The sequence below is a fragment of the Panthera uncia genome, chromosome A2 (assembly GCF_023721935.1).
Source record: "Panthera uncia isolate 11264 chromosome A2, Puncia_PCG_1.0, whole genome shotgun sequence".
In the NCBI taxonomy this organism is placed as follows: Eukaryota; Metazoa; Chordata; class Mammalia; order Carnivora; family Felidae; genus Panthera; species Panthera uncia.
The window spans coordinates 73726796-73741324 of NC_064816.1; the positions used below are offsets into that span (position 1 = coordinate 73726796).

Genomic DNA, 14529 nt, shown 5'->3' on the forward strand with positions numbered 1-14529 from the left:
ATTTATACGCGTTTGTTAAGACCATTAACCAAACTGCTAACTGGAATGCTTATGCTTTCTCTATTTGCCATCTATCTGGTTTCAAGAGAAAATAAGCAAACTTAAATGCAAACACTTTTTCAGGAAGTGAACAAACCCCCTGTGGAGGGTTATTTCAGAAAGTCATTGACTAAGAACTGGCGGTTGAAGTTCTTCGTGTTCCAGGAAATCGGCAACCCTTGGAAGAAGTGAGAGGGAAATTCTTTACCACAGGTGGTGCTTCAGGGAGAACAAAGATTTCTGGAGAAGCAATACACTTTCTGGAGCAATCCGGCTAACCAGGAAGGCATCTAGTTTGGGGGCAGGGGGCTGGTGGTGCAAAGCCCAAACTTCAGCTAGGCTCTTTGCTCAAATGTAGGAAAAGGAGCACGCACACTCAAGTTCTGTAGGAACTTAGACCTTTCCCAGTTTCCATAATTATAGTCCAAGCTCTTGGGCACTACGTGTGTGTACATGATGTAACAGAATGCTCTTGTGTTTATGTGCTGCTTGTTCACCTTGTGGCAAGAGCCACAGCAGAGACAAGAGAGAAGAGGCCAGAGGTCTGCTTCTCTGGTAAACTGTTGTGGAGTGGGACACACACATGTTGTGGGGGACACACTGCATGTTGCTGGTGATGATGATTAAGGTAAATATAAAAAGCTGAACATGCAGAGCAAGTAGAGAATATGATTTAACATCATGATGCTAACCTAAAAGGCAAGTAGGAAAGAGAAAGAAAAAAGCTCATGGTTTTGTGCTGTTTATGACAAACAACTTTTGACTTTTTTTTTTAATTTGTTTTTTAATGTTTACTTATTTTTGAGAGACAGAGTACGAGAAGGGGAGGGGCAGAGAGAGAGGGAGACACAAAGTCTGAAACAGGCTGAGCCGTCAGCGCAGAGCCCGATGTGGGGCTTCAACTTACAAGCCATGAGACCAAGATGGGAGCCGAAGTCAGACGCTTAACCAACTGAGCCATCCAGGCACCCCAAATTTTGGCTTTTTATCCATGACTAGGCCTTCAAGAGAGGACAACACGTTGAAAATACCTGATGTGATTCATTTATCCCACTATTTATTGAGCCGCAACTCAGGGGAGGTGTGGTATTCAGGGACACATGTCAGGGACACAACATCCTTCTCCCTTGTCACTTTAGCTTGCGTGGCCTCAAGCTCATGCTCTAAGATGGCAACAGCTGTGTTTCATGTAGCAGGGAAGCGGAAGGAAAAAAAAAGAAGAGATTGCTATCACATGACATTCCTATTTCTACCTACAAGGAGGCTGGAAAATATCGTCCATGCTTGGTGGCTGTGTGTAAAAATATCGGGATGAAAGAATGGACACTGGGGCACAAGCAATGCTCCCTGCCACAAGCATCTATTGGCGGGCATCTCAGCCTTGGTAACATGACGCTTTGGGTCAGGAACTTTTGTGTATGCATGTTGGCCATCCTGTGCACTGTGGAGTGGGCTCAGCAGCATCCCAGGCCTCGACTTGCCAGGAGCATTCCCCGAGTTGTGACAACCAATATCTTGAAACTGCTAAATGTCCCTGGTAACATCTTTCCTGCTCCCTGTTGAGAAACACTGTTCCGTGGTGCACAGGAACTATGTTTGTCACTGTGCAGGAGACAAAACCAAACCAAAAATGAAATAATTTCAGACGGTGATAAGAGCTATGATGAAAATAAAATCAGGCCGAGACAGATAGGGTTGGAATGCAGGATGTACGGTGTATGCAAAAGCCCTGAAAGAACAGAACTCGGCTTGTCGTAAGAAGAATCAGAATGCAGGTGTGGTTGGAAGGGAATGGGGAGCCTGGCGAGTCTCACGAGTCCAGTCTTCCATGTGATGGGAAGGGACTGGAAGACTTTAAGCAGGGAAGGACATGATTTACAAGAGCATGCAGTAGGAGAGCAGTAAGAGAATGCAGGGAGACCAGTAGGATCTGCCAGAGTGGTCCAGGGGAGGAAAGAGGGGCTTGGTGTGGTAGTGGAAACAACAGGAAATAAAATTGTCGGAGAAGAAGAACAGACAGAGTGGGTGGCCATGGCAATCTTTGATTGACCCAAATAGCTACTGGGGAAACCAAGTGGTGTAAAACGGTGTCTATTTCCCACACGTTGTGAAATTCAGTCCAGCACAGGACAGATTTGTGCTGTCTGTTCCTGCATTAGTTTCCTACGGCTGTTGTAACAAGTTACCACAAACTTGGTGGCTGAACATAAATTTTATTGTCTCATAGTTCTGGAAACCAGAAGTCCAAAATCACTGGTGTCTGCAGGGTCATGTTCCTTCAGGAGGCTCTGGGGAACATGTGTTCCTTGCCTCTTCCAGCTCTGGTGGCTGTAGCACTTCAAACTCTGCCTGTGTGGTGGCAGTGACTTCTCCTCTGTGTGGTAATAGTTTCCTTGTCTCTTTCTTGTTAGGATATCTGTGGCTGTATTTAGGGCCCACCCAGATATTCAGGACAATCTCTCCACCTCAAGATCTTTAATCACATTGTTCACCATGTAAGTAATACTCACTTTTGCCATAGAAGAGAGTCTTTCCAGCTTCCAGGGGTTAGGACATGGATAATTTCTGGGGGGCTGTTTTTCAGTTCTGCAGTGCTAGAAATCACTTTGGCTATAGGGAGGAACACTAATAAGGTCATATTTGTTTAGCAACTAAGATAGCACCGATGCGATATAATAAAATGTTTAGTAAACTGATTAGAGAAAGAAATGCCAAACAAACAAACAAAAAATAAGAAAATTGAATTTTTCTAAGTGGAGTTTCAAGAATTCTAGAAAAGGTAGGCCGAAGGATATAAAAGTTCAGAAGAGCTTCCTGGACTTTAGACATATTCATTCTAGATATTAAACTCAGTGTTTATGAGGACTGTTATATTTATACAGTATAAAGTGGGTGTCTGAATGCAAGGTGCATCCCAGGGGCCTTGTTAGTAGTGCTGGGCACAGGCTGTCCAGCTGTGGTGGGGCATAGCTGGGGGGCGGGCACGGCCAGAAGACGGTGGACAATGGAATGGGAATGCAGAACCAGACCAACGCACAGAGATAGAGCACGACAACAGGGGCAGATGCGTGCAATCAGTTGTGGGTGGGAGGTCCCAGGAGGAAGCGGGAGTATCACTTTAAGCAAGCAGAGACCAGCACTGGAATCGGAAGCATGGGTCTTTAGAGGTCCAGGCAGGCTGGTGGCATCAGGTACTTAAACTCTAGGCTCTAGACTGGCGTTCAGAGTAACGCAGTTACTAGTACTAAGCCCAAGATAGAGCCAGGCAAGCAACCAGGATGACTCACGCCAAAGTCTAGGGTGCTTGCTTAGAACTTCTTAAGCACTACTTCCTGCAGTCCAGAACCTCCACGGAATACTGTTTGTTTATAACAATAGAATTTGTTAAACTCCATGGGTGGTAAGGAGAGTAATAGGAACTAACAAGCATAGCTTGAGAAGCAGTTCATTACGGTGACTCTGGAGCCAAACTTCCTGGTTCAAATCCTGGCTAATACTAACGGCAATATTTTGTTTAGCAAATTTTAATCAATTTGTGTATAAACGCTAGAATAGTATTTGGGGAACTGGATTAGACTCAGATCCTGGCCCTGAATCTAACTATCCATGCTACTTTGGGGAAACTGCTCAAACTTTTAAGGCCTCAGGGTGCAGGTTTCTAAAATTGAGAGGGTTGTTAAGATTACTGAAATGTACACTTTAAGTGCTTTCTGGCAATCTTCCAAATCCTCATGCTCTTCAAAGGGTGCCCAGGCTTTTCTTGCTTTAAAGCCTGAAAAATTACTATGTAATCCTGACCTAAAACATTATTATTCCCACTGTGGAGTTGAGGAAATGGAAGTCTAGCGAGTTTGAATAATTTGTTTAAAATCACACAGCTAAATTAGTGGTAAGGCTGGGATTCAATTTCAGTTTTGCCAATTCTACAGCTGTATATTTCCTACTTCTCTGTTATTTTGTCATTTGCCTTGATTCCTGTGTGGAAGCCAGGTCACAAATGCTCGGTACCTTCATATTTACCCACTCTGCCATTTCCAAGGCGATACTCTGAATTGTCATTTATTCAGCTCCCTCCCACTGAAGCATCCCCTTCTCTGTTACTCATGGTGCTGTCAGACCATCTGGTCTAAGTCCATCGCTCACTCCTGGTAAATGTCTCCTACATGTCTGTGTTCCAGCAGTAGCTCCTGACTTCTATCTGAAATAAAATTCTAATGTATTCGCTCATTTCACCTATGTTACAATGAAAAAAATTAAGTATGCATGAAGTTGGTGCTAAAATGATAATAAACAACAAAGGATGAAATAAGTATCAGGAAAGTAAAAACTCCAGTCATTATTTTCCATTCCATTATTTATATTTAGGTCTTTATGAGACAAGGAAGATGATTTTCATGTCTAAACACTGGAACAACCTAAATCATTTTAATATAACTACAGTCGTTATCATGTTCTAAAGGAGATTCTAAAGGAATATGAATGGAAAAATGGTACTTAATATTTAGCTTTCAGAATACAGATACATCTCAGAGAAACTGTGACCCCAGTGTATGTATATTTGAGGTAATATTTGTATACTTAGTAACTCTCACAGCGATGGGAAACATTGCTCTTTGGATATGCTCTACATTAGCTTTCTAAGTCAAGAATTCCACATTGTCGTAAAATAATTTTAAGTTCAGTGTATGGCAGTTATGCAAATAGATGTAAACTTCATTATCAGATGAATTTTAAAAAGGTATAATGCCTACTTATTATGTGGTATTAACACAAATGTCAACGGAAACAGTCCAACAGATATAGAAGCACAGTAACAAAAATATAATTATCAATATAGCTGTTTTACAAGAGTAAACTATAGTATCATCAGACTTATAAAAAAGAACAACAACTAAGGTCATTGTTTTTATTTTTTTGCTCTTCATGACTCTTCCCCATATATATAATGGCTAATTCTGATCATTTGTCCTTATTTAATCTATGAACAAATCTGCTGATACTGAATACTATTTTCAAATACATCAGCATTATCGTCACCTGATTAAATAGATTATTATTACTGAAAACACATCACAGCTTTTAAGGCTATTAATGATTTCATCAACTTAAAAATCAATTTGGGAAGTAACTGGCTATAAATTTTTCTTTTTATTAGTAAACAGTCACCATATAACCAGTGTTCCTCTCAATATCTTACTAGGGTGCTAAACATGCTTATATTTTACAGAAGAGCTGGAATATAGACTTGACGATGTATCTGAAACATCATCAACTATTGTGACAACACCGTTAGGATAACAGGCTATATGTGGCATTAACAAAATTATTGGCTGGTCATAAATGGTACCTTTTACTGAACTGAATTTTAAATTGTTCTACAGGCCAACACGATAACAAATTTGTCATCTTCACATGGTGTGTCGCCATCGTCTTTCAAAGTTCACAGGCCTTTCTTACTGTCTTTCCCCAAGCGATTCTGCAAGAAAAAAAATGACTCAAGTAGCTACAGCCAAGAGTGAAAAACAGATTCATTGATATGACAAGGAGTTTTTTAAAAAATTCTCTTTTCTGTGTATGGTTATTAATTATGAGAATAATCAAATATGAAAATAGGGATTGAGAACATTTCAAACTTAAACTACAAAGTTTGTGGGTTTTACTTGAAAAAGGGGGAAAAATAACATTCTTGATCAATTCATTTGTTTCCTTGCCTTAATCTACTTTGGTTTTGTTTCACAGGTTATACCAGGAAAACAAAATTTCTAAAATTCCCCTCTTACCAACTCAATTAAGATTTTTGGCAAGGAAAGAATGAGGGGAAACAAAAACCCCAGATGGGATGGCCTTTTGTGTGTGTGTGTGTTTGTTATGCAGGTATTTGCCCATAGAATTGAGTTCTCAAATTATACTCTTTGCTGATCAGAGATAACTATAAAATATCATTTAAAACTGGAAGAAAATGGGATCGAAATTAACCTTTAGAAATCATTTGCACTCAAGAAAGCAAAGTCTACACTGAGGAAAAAAAAACCTCATCAAATGGAGTTGTAGCATTATTGCTCGTACATGAGAAGTTCATCTAGCTCTTGTTCAGGCTGAGTATTAATGCTTTCAGAGCAACTTTAGTAACATTAACATTACGCAACCAAATCAGGATTAGAGGAAGTATTTTGAATGATAAGGTACCACTTTCACATGTTTATATATATCTTACCACTTCAGATAAAAATCACAGCTTTAACTACTGAATGGGAGAAGATATTTGCAAATGATGTATCTGATAAGAGGTTAATAACTAAAATATATAAAGAACTTATGCGGGGCACCTGGGTGGCTCAGTCGGTTTAGCGTCAGACTTTGGCTCAGGTCATGATCTCATGGTTTGTGAGTTTGAGCCCCGCGTTGGGCTCTCTGCTATCAGCCCAGAGCTGGCTTCAGATCCTCTGTTCCCTTCTCTCTCTGCCCCTCCCCTACTCATGGGCTGTCTGTCTCTCAAAAATAACACCAAACTTCAACACCAATAAAACTAAACTCAATACCAAAAAAACTAAATAACCTGATTAAAAATGGGTGGAGAACCTGAACATTTTCCCAAAGAAGACCTACAAATGGCCAACAGACACATGAAAAGATGCTCAACATCACTCATTATCAGGGAAATGCAAATCAAAACCACTATGAGATATCACTTTACACCCGTCGGAATGATTAAAATAAAAACTACAATAAATAACAAGTGTTGTCAAGGAAGTAGAGTTAAAAGAGACCCCATGCACTGTTGGTAGAAAAATAAACTGGTACTCTGAAAACAGTACAGAGGCTCCTCAAAAAAACTAAAAATAGAAGTACTTTATGACCTAGTATTCCATTACTGGGTATTTACCCAAAGAACAAAAACACTAATTCAGAAAGATGTATGCACCCCCATGTTTACTGTATTATTTACAATAGCTAAGATACATAAACAACCCAAATGTCCATCCACAGATGAAAGGGTAAAGAAGATGTCATGTGTGTGTGTGTGTGTGTGTGTGTGTGTGTGTGTATTACTCAGCCATAAAAAAGAAGGGAATCTTGCCATTTCCTACAACATGGGTAGATCTAGAGAGTGTAATACTAAGCAAAATAAGACAGATAGGGAAAGACAAATACCATATGATTTCATTCATATGTGGAATTTGAGAAACAAAACAAATGAACAAAGTAAAAAAGAGACAAACAAAAATACAGAGTCTTAAATACAGAGAACAATTGCCAGAGGGGAAGCGGGTGAGGGACGGGTGAAAGAGGTGAAGGGATTAAGAGTACACTTGTGATGAGCACCGAAAACTGTACAGATTGTTGAATCATTATATATCTAAGACGAATATAACACTGTATGCTAATTATACTTCAATTTAAAAAAAGGAGATAATCTTGTGTTTATCCAAAATTAAAGTGGACATAAAGATAAAAGTCACAGCTTTAATGGAGCTGTTATTCAGGACAAGTTCCTCAAGTGAGGGTGACTCTCCAAAATGAAATTTGAAAACTGCCAGATGCTGATGGGTTTGTGTTGCCCATAATCCTTAGTTTTGCTTTTCCTTTTCTAGAAGAGAGACACGGCAAACAAGGAAAGGCAAAGACTTTGTATTGACGAGATTATTTTCTAATATTTATTTAGTATTTGTATCAGGGAGGAGACCAGATTTAAAATGGATTTAAATTATGCAAAGTGGAATCTGTTTATGGTAAGGAAACCAGCTTTCCCCCTTCCACTTTTATTTCTATAATAGTTTAAGTCATTTTATGATTATTTTATTTAAAGTAAATCAACTGTGTAATACTGAGAAGGCTAAATTTCCCAAGAACTTGAAGATATAATTCAATTATTAAGGTTGGTTTGACAACAGAAGTATAATTCACAAATGACAATTTGATACAGCTTTTTACTATAGATGGCCTACAGCAATCATTTTGCTTCTCAAGTAGCGTTAAGAAGGTAAATATAAAAGTGTAAGAGTCACTTTAAAGAAAATGGGAGTCATTTAATGACACTTAAATCTCAGAATCTTCTACAAGTTCTCATACCGGACAATGGAGGGTGAGTGGGGAAAAAAAACGTGTCCAATCAAGAGGCAACTACTAGTGTCTTGTAGGGCTATAGAGCTTTTCTTGTTTAAAAACATTTAAAGTGCCTTAGACAGGGTCTGGTTTAATGCTCAAGTATTATAACCCTCATTTAAGAAACGAAGAAGTCAAGGTGCTGGATGCCAAGTCATCCCCCCGGGGTTTACAGAACTGCCAAAGTATGGGGCTGAGAGCGTTCTTTCTTTTTTAAATTCAAACAGGTATTTATTATGGGAAGCTGGTTTTACAGGTGGTGAAAGAGTAGATGCATTGGAACAGTGTGGTAAGACACCTCAGGGATTAGCACAAAACCACCATTCTTGGGCTAGAGGGACAAGCGGGGAGAGCCAGTTCTGGAGCCCAGGAGCTAGGGCCACCATGTGGCAGCTGCCCAGTAGGTACCAGGACCATGGGAAAAGATGGTGCTGCTGCTGCAGATGCTCCTGAAACAGAGCGGTGGGAAGTCCCCGGCACTGCCCCTCCTGCCTTCAGTCCCCTGCTAGTGCCTCCCACTGCTGAACCTGCCCAGAAGACAGCATGGGAGCTTGGGAAATGTGGCTCTCTGAGATTGAGTAGAGTGGAAGTGGGAAGACAACAGATCCAAGAGCAGAGTCTAGTGACCAACACAGGGAGTTCTTAATGATGGGGCAACTGGAGAAAAATTACTGGGTTTTGGATTTTATTTTTTTAAAGTTTATTTATTTTGAGAGAGAGAGAGTGCAATCAGGGTAGGGGCAGAGAGAGAGAGAGAGAGAGGGAGAGAAAGAGAATCCCAAGCAGGCTCCATGCTGTCAGCACAGAGCCTGACATGAACCATGAGGCCATGATCTGAGCCAAAACCAAGAGCTGGATGCTGAACTGACAGCCACCCCGATGCCCCAAGGTTTCATGATTTTGAATTCAACTTTGAATCCTATCAATTTCTAGTTCAGTGACTTTAGGTACATTATATAACATCTCTGGGACTTGTTTTCCTCACCCACAAGATAGGGTATTAAAATATTTTAATTTAGTGGGCTGTGATTAAAGTAAACAGAATAATATATGAACCCATTAACTAAGTGCTTGGTCTAGAGCATATCCTCACTAAATGTCATTCATTAAATATTTCAAAAATAAAAGAAGAAACTGGATCAAGACCTTAAATGCACTAGTGCACAAGGCCTAACTCTCAGCATGGCACCTGGCATATCCAGGATGGGTCATTTTTCAAAGAAATGGGAATAAAAACTACTTTCTTGGGAAGGAATTAGAGAAACTATTTAACATCTGTTAACAAGAATATATCAGCTCCAAGAAGAAGGAATTTGGGGAGGGGAAAGAAAATGGGTTGTCACATATACTCTTCAGGGATTAAGAGAAGCATGAGCTGTTACCACGATGGGGACATTCAGCAATCACCACTGGCCATAACAAAATGAGAGAATATTCCTGCTTCTCTTTTCTCCATTCAGGGATCTAAACATTTCTGAAATTCTGGCAAAGTCCACTGGTGGGGATATGCATCCTTTTGACCTTACAAATGGGAGGGGAAAAAAAAGTTCCATTTCTAGGCAAAAGGCTTCTGAAGTGTTCTTTCATTTTCCATGGCAGATCTTGAAGGATGCCCTGAAGAAATACTCATCATGCCATGGTGAAGTCAGCAATTTTCAGGACCCGTGTTTTAGAGATGGGGAAAAGGTGGTCTTGTTGAGAATCTAACCATCTACTTTAGGCCATGTGAGCTGGGCTCTCCGTATCCTGGGTTTGAAGCACACAGGGGATACCCTTCTCTGGAATACCCTAATGTCAAAAGTTAGTTAAATCAAACATGCAACTCAATTAGGGATACCAGATGGTAAATGTGCTCTGGTTTCCTTCTTGATTGGCTCTAAATCAAGGCCAAAGTGGCTGGTTGAGAATAAGTCAGTTTCAGCAAAACTTCTACAGAGTAATGTATACTGATGATGATACTTATAATAAGTATCATTTCTTGAGCGTCTCCTATCAGCCAGGCACAGTGCTAAGTACCCTACACATTCTATTTAATTCTTGCCACAACCCATTGGGCCAGGTGTTACTATTATCCTGGTTTCATAAGTGAAGAAAAGTAAGCTGCAGAGGTGTATCCTAACATGCTTGGGATCATGTAGTATGAGAGTTAGAGTCATTCCAGGTCTGTCTGACTCTAAGGCCTATGGGTATAGCACCTGCTTGCCTTTTGCCAGGCAGAGTGATGGACCCTGGAGATTCAATGACCATGAAGAGGCAGTGAAGTGAGTCCTGGGACCAGGGGTTCTTCTACAGTGAAGAAACTGCACAGCTGTAATTGCTAAAAAGCCCCGATTGAGGGGCACCTGGGTGGTGCAGGTGGTTAAGTGTCCGACTCTTGATCTCGGCTCAGGTCAGGATCTCACGGTTCTTGAGTTTGAGCCCCCATATCGGGCTCTGTGCTGAGGGTGTGGAGCCTAGTTGGGATTCTGTCTCTCCTTCTCTCTCTGCCCCTCCCCTGCTTGTGCTATCTCTCAAAAAAAAAAAAAAAAAGACCTGATTGAAAGGTACAAAAAGCTGCCAAATTCTTAGGATAAGCCCATCCTGAAAGCAGGAGGGACAGGAAGGACCAGGGCTGCCTCAGGAATGGCGTCTCCCCTGAACTCTCTGACATGCAGTCAGAGAGTGGCTGGGAAATCAGTTCAGAGTAGGGCCTGGCAAACCAAGAGGGAAGGGACAGGCAAGCTTAGCCTGGATGAGTTCAGGGCACAGACTCTTGCTGGACTGGAGGGGAAGAGAAAAAGAACTATTGCCCTGGACTCTGTGACTTTAACAACAAAAAGGTTTTTTCCATTTCTATCTTTTAAATCCACATTGGAGGTAAATCACGGATTTGAATGCCATAGGTTTTGACCTCAGATGTTTAAACAAAACACTGGGATAGAAGGAGTAGCGAGTAGTCGTGAAGATGAGCCTTCAATTTTTACCTTATTTTGGCACGAATAGAGCAAACATTGCCAACAGCAAAACTGAATGTTTATAGAACCAGCTTGTTTTTCGATGCTGCCATTTTTGTGGCTCAGTTCTTGTGCTTACAATTCCACTAAAACTAGAATGCAATCAGTTAGCATGTCAGTAATTCTCTATGTGATGACTGTCTTGTGTTTTCAGGCGATATCCTCATCTTCACCCCCTTGGTAAAAATCTGGATTCATTCATCATTTTTAAAAAGGCAGGACAGGGGCACCTGGGTGGCTCAGTCAGTTGAGTGTCCAACTTTGGCTCAGGTCATGATCTCATGGTTCATGGGTTCAAGCCCCGCATCAGGCTCTGTGCTGACAGCTTGGAGCCTGGAACCTGCTTTGGATTCTGTGTCTCCCTCTCTCTCTGCCCCTCCCCTACTTATATGCTCTGTCTCTTGGCCATCTCTCAAAAATGAATAAATGTTAAAAAAATTTTTTTTTAAAGCCAGGATTGAATACATCCTCTTGATTTGGGAAGGGCAGATGACCCAAATGGTTGATTTAGTGATTACTATTTCAAAAAACTTAGGTCCATAAAGTAGATGTCACCCACCTGAAGTTCTGAGTGTTCTTTCAGAAGTCGATCGTATTCTTTTGAAAGTCGCTCTGATTGCATTTTCATTGTCATCACATCATTCTGTGCCTTAGAAAGGGCTAGAAAACATGGAATAGAATTTAAAAATTTTTACTTTGAAATATTTTTAAGTTTACAGAAAAGTTGCAAGACTTAAATAGAAAACTCCTTTGTAGCTCTTACTCAAGTTCACCAACTGTTAAGATGCAATACATTTGTTACTGTATTCTCTCACCACACATGCACAACTGTTTTCTTGAATCATTTAAGAGTAAGTTATAGACATCATGCCCCTTTACTCCTTAATACTTCATTGTGTATTTTTTGGGGCACCTGGGTGGCTCAGTCGGTTAAGTGTCTGACTTTGGCTCAGGTCATGATCTCAGTTTGTGAGTTTGAGCCCTGCATCAGGCTCTGTGCTAACAGCTTGGAGCCTGGAACCTGCTTCAGATTCTGTGTTTCCCTCTCTCTCTGCTCCTCCCCCACTCATGCTCTGTCTCTCTCTCCTTCAAAAATAAATAAACATTAAAAAAATTTTAAAAATAAAAATAAAAAAAATATACTTCATTGTGTATTTCTTAAGAACAAAGCTATTCTGTAACATAATCAGAGCATAGTTAGCAAATTAGGAAATTTAACATCAGTACTTTTTATCTAATCTGCCATTCATATTCCAATCTTGGCTACTGTCCCAAGTATGGGTTTTTTACTATTTTTTTTTTGAGTCTAGATCCAGCCCTAGATCAAAGATTAGCATTAAGTTGTCACGTTTCTTTGGTTTCCTTTAATCTAGAATAGTTCCTCAGCCTTCCCCCTGCATTCTTCTTCCCTTTCGTAACACTGACATTTTAAATAAAGGCCACTTTTTTTTTTTTTTTTGAAAGAGACAGAGCGCATTGGGGAGGGACAAAGGGAGAGGGGAGACAGAGGATCTGAAGTAGGCTCTGTGTTGACAGCAGAGACCCTGACACGGGGCTCGAACTCACAAACCATGAGATCGTGACCTGAGCTGAAGTTAGATGCTTGACTGACTGAGCCACCAAGACACCCTCAGGCCACTTTTTTCTTAAATGGAATGTTTTTCATTTTGGTTTTGTCTGATGTTTCCTCATGATTAAATTCAGGTTATGCATCTTAACTTACATACAAATGATGCTGACTGTCTCTCAAGGTATCACATCCAGAGACCCATCTGCCTCTCACTGGTTTTTCTATTTATACTTATTTTCTTCTTTGTAAACTAAGAAGCAGTGTGTGGGAAGAAAAGACTATGTAAGTATCTTGCTCCTTATGAAAACTATCCCCTCATAGTTAGCACCCATTGAAAATTCTTGCCTAAACCAACCTTTATTGTGATGGTAGCACACTGGTGATTTTCCAACTTCACCATGTCATCCACATTTACCAGTCAGCATTCTACTCTAAAGAAGGGCCTTCCATTATCCATCCATCCACCCATCCATCCATCCATCCATCCATCCTAAGTATGAACACATAGGTTATGTTTTCAACAGTTTATAATTCATAACTGCACTAGCCAGATATGGCTAGTGGGAAGGCTGTCAAGCTGGCTCTTATGTCCTCTCACTATGTCCCTATCATTTTTTGAGTACCCTAGTTTCTTGCATAAGATGTTCCAGTCTTACCCTAACTGTTTCCTGATTCATCCTAGACTCAAGCATCATAGTACAGAATTTATTAGAATGGACTGCTTTTGAAAAAACTGAGAGGGGGATATTTTATTATACTTACTAAGGGACGAACAGCCCATTTTCCTTAAAAGCAAAGACAATCACTTTCTTATATAAAATTGAAAAATTTAGGGGTGTGGGACACTTAAAGGCTTTACCTCAAGATGATACACAAAAATGGATCTATATTAGCCTCTGTCTACCAAGGAGGTATAGTGTAAGACAGCAGTTAAAAATAAGTTAAAAATAAGCAGTTAACTTCTAAGATAGAAGTTAAACATACACACACACACACACACACACACACACACACACACTAACTTAGCACATTGTAGAGAAGATAATGAGTAAATGTGTAGAAAGGAAGAGTAGCACAAGATGGACTGGATAAATTCTGGGAATCCTGAACTAACTCTACTCTACATACGATTCTGCATATGTAGTCTTTAGAAGTTCTGAATTTGTAAACATTTTAGGGTAGAAGTTTAAGTAAAAGAAAGTGGGATTTATAAATGTAAGAGTCATTTTTCTGGCACAGTTGAATGAAATTATAGATTCTATTTATAAACAATCTGTTTCCTCTTCCTCTTGAAAAGCCATCATATGGGCATTTTTATATATAAGTATATAAGTCACTTTCAACTAAAGTGGCTTTTGTATTGGCACTTTCTAAGACAATGTTGTCAAATTAAACTTCTTGTGTTGCAGAACATTTAGTGGACAATACAGATGTAGAACATCTGTGCTAATATGGCAGCCACTAGCTATATGTGGCTATTAAGCACTTTAAATGTGGCTAGTGCAACTGAAGAATTTAATTTTCAATTATACTTAATTTTAATTAAATTTTGATTTAAACAGCCATGTGTAGCTAGTGGGTAGCCATATGGGATAGCTCTACATTATAATTTCTTTCATGTTATTTTTATAGATCCATAACTAAGTTAGGCATTAAAGGCTAAATTTAACAAATTTAATGTTGTCACTTGGTAAGGGTAGAGGTTAGGTATGGAAGAGAGATCTCTGATAGTGGTTAGATTTCACTGGAACCACAGTCACAACATGAAGGTTTTCATATTAGTCTTTAATTTGGGTTCTATAAGGCATTTCCTAGAACCTACTT

The 14529-nt window shown here is 39.9% G+C and overlaps 1 protein-coding gene across 2 annotated transcripts in view; it reads right to left on the reverse strand.

Annotated features, from left to right (window-relative positions):
• Window positions 1–4377: 4377 nt before the first annotated feature.
• BCAP29 (B cell receptor associated protein 29) overlaps window positions 4378–14529 on the reverse strand; it is a 55415-nt gene continuing 45263 nt past the window's right edge. For both annotated transcript variants that reach the window (XM_049642786.1, XM_049642787.1), the window contains exons 7-8: window positions 11695–11795; window positions 4378–5515 (exon numbers count right to left, since the gene is read on the reverse strand). In XM_049642786.1, the coding sequence (XP_049498743.1) occupies window positions 5480–5515; window positions 11695–11795 (137 nt within the window). In that variant the 3' untranslated portion in view covers window positions 4378–5479. The remainder of the gene's footprint in view (window positions 5516–11694; window positions 11796–14529) is intronic.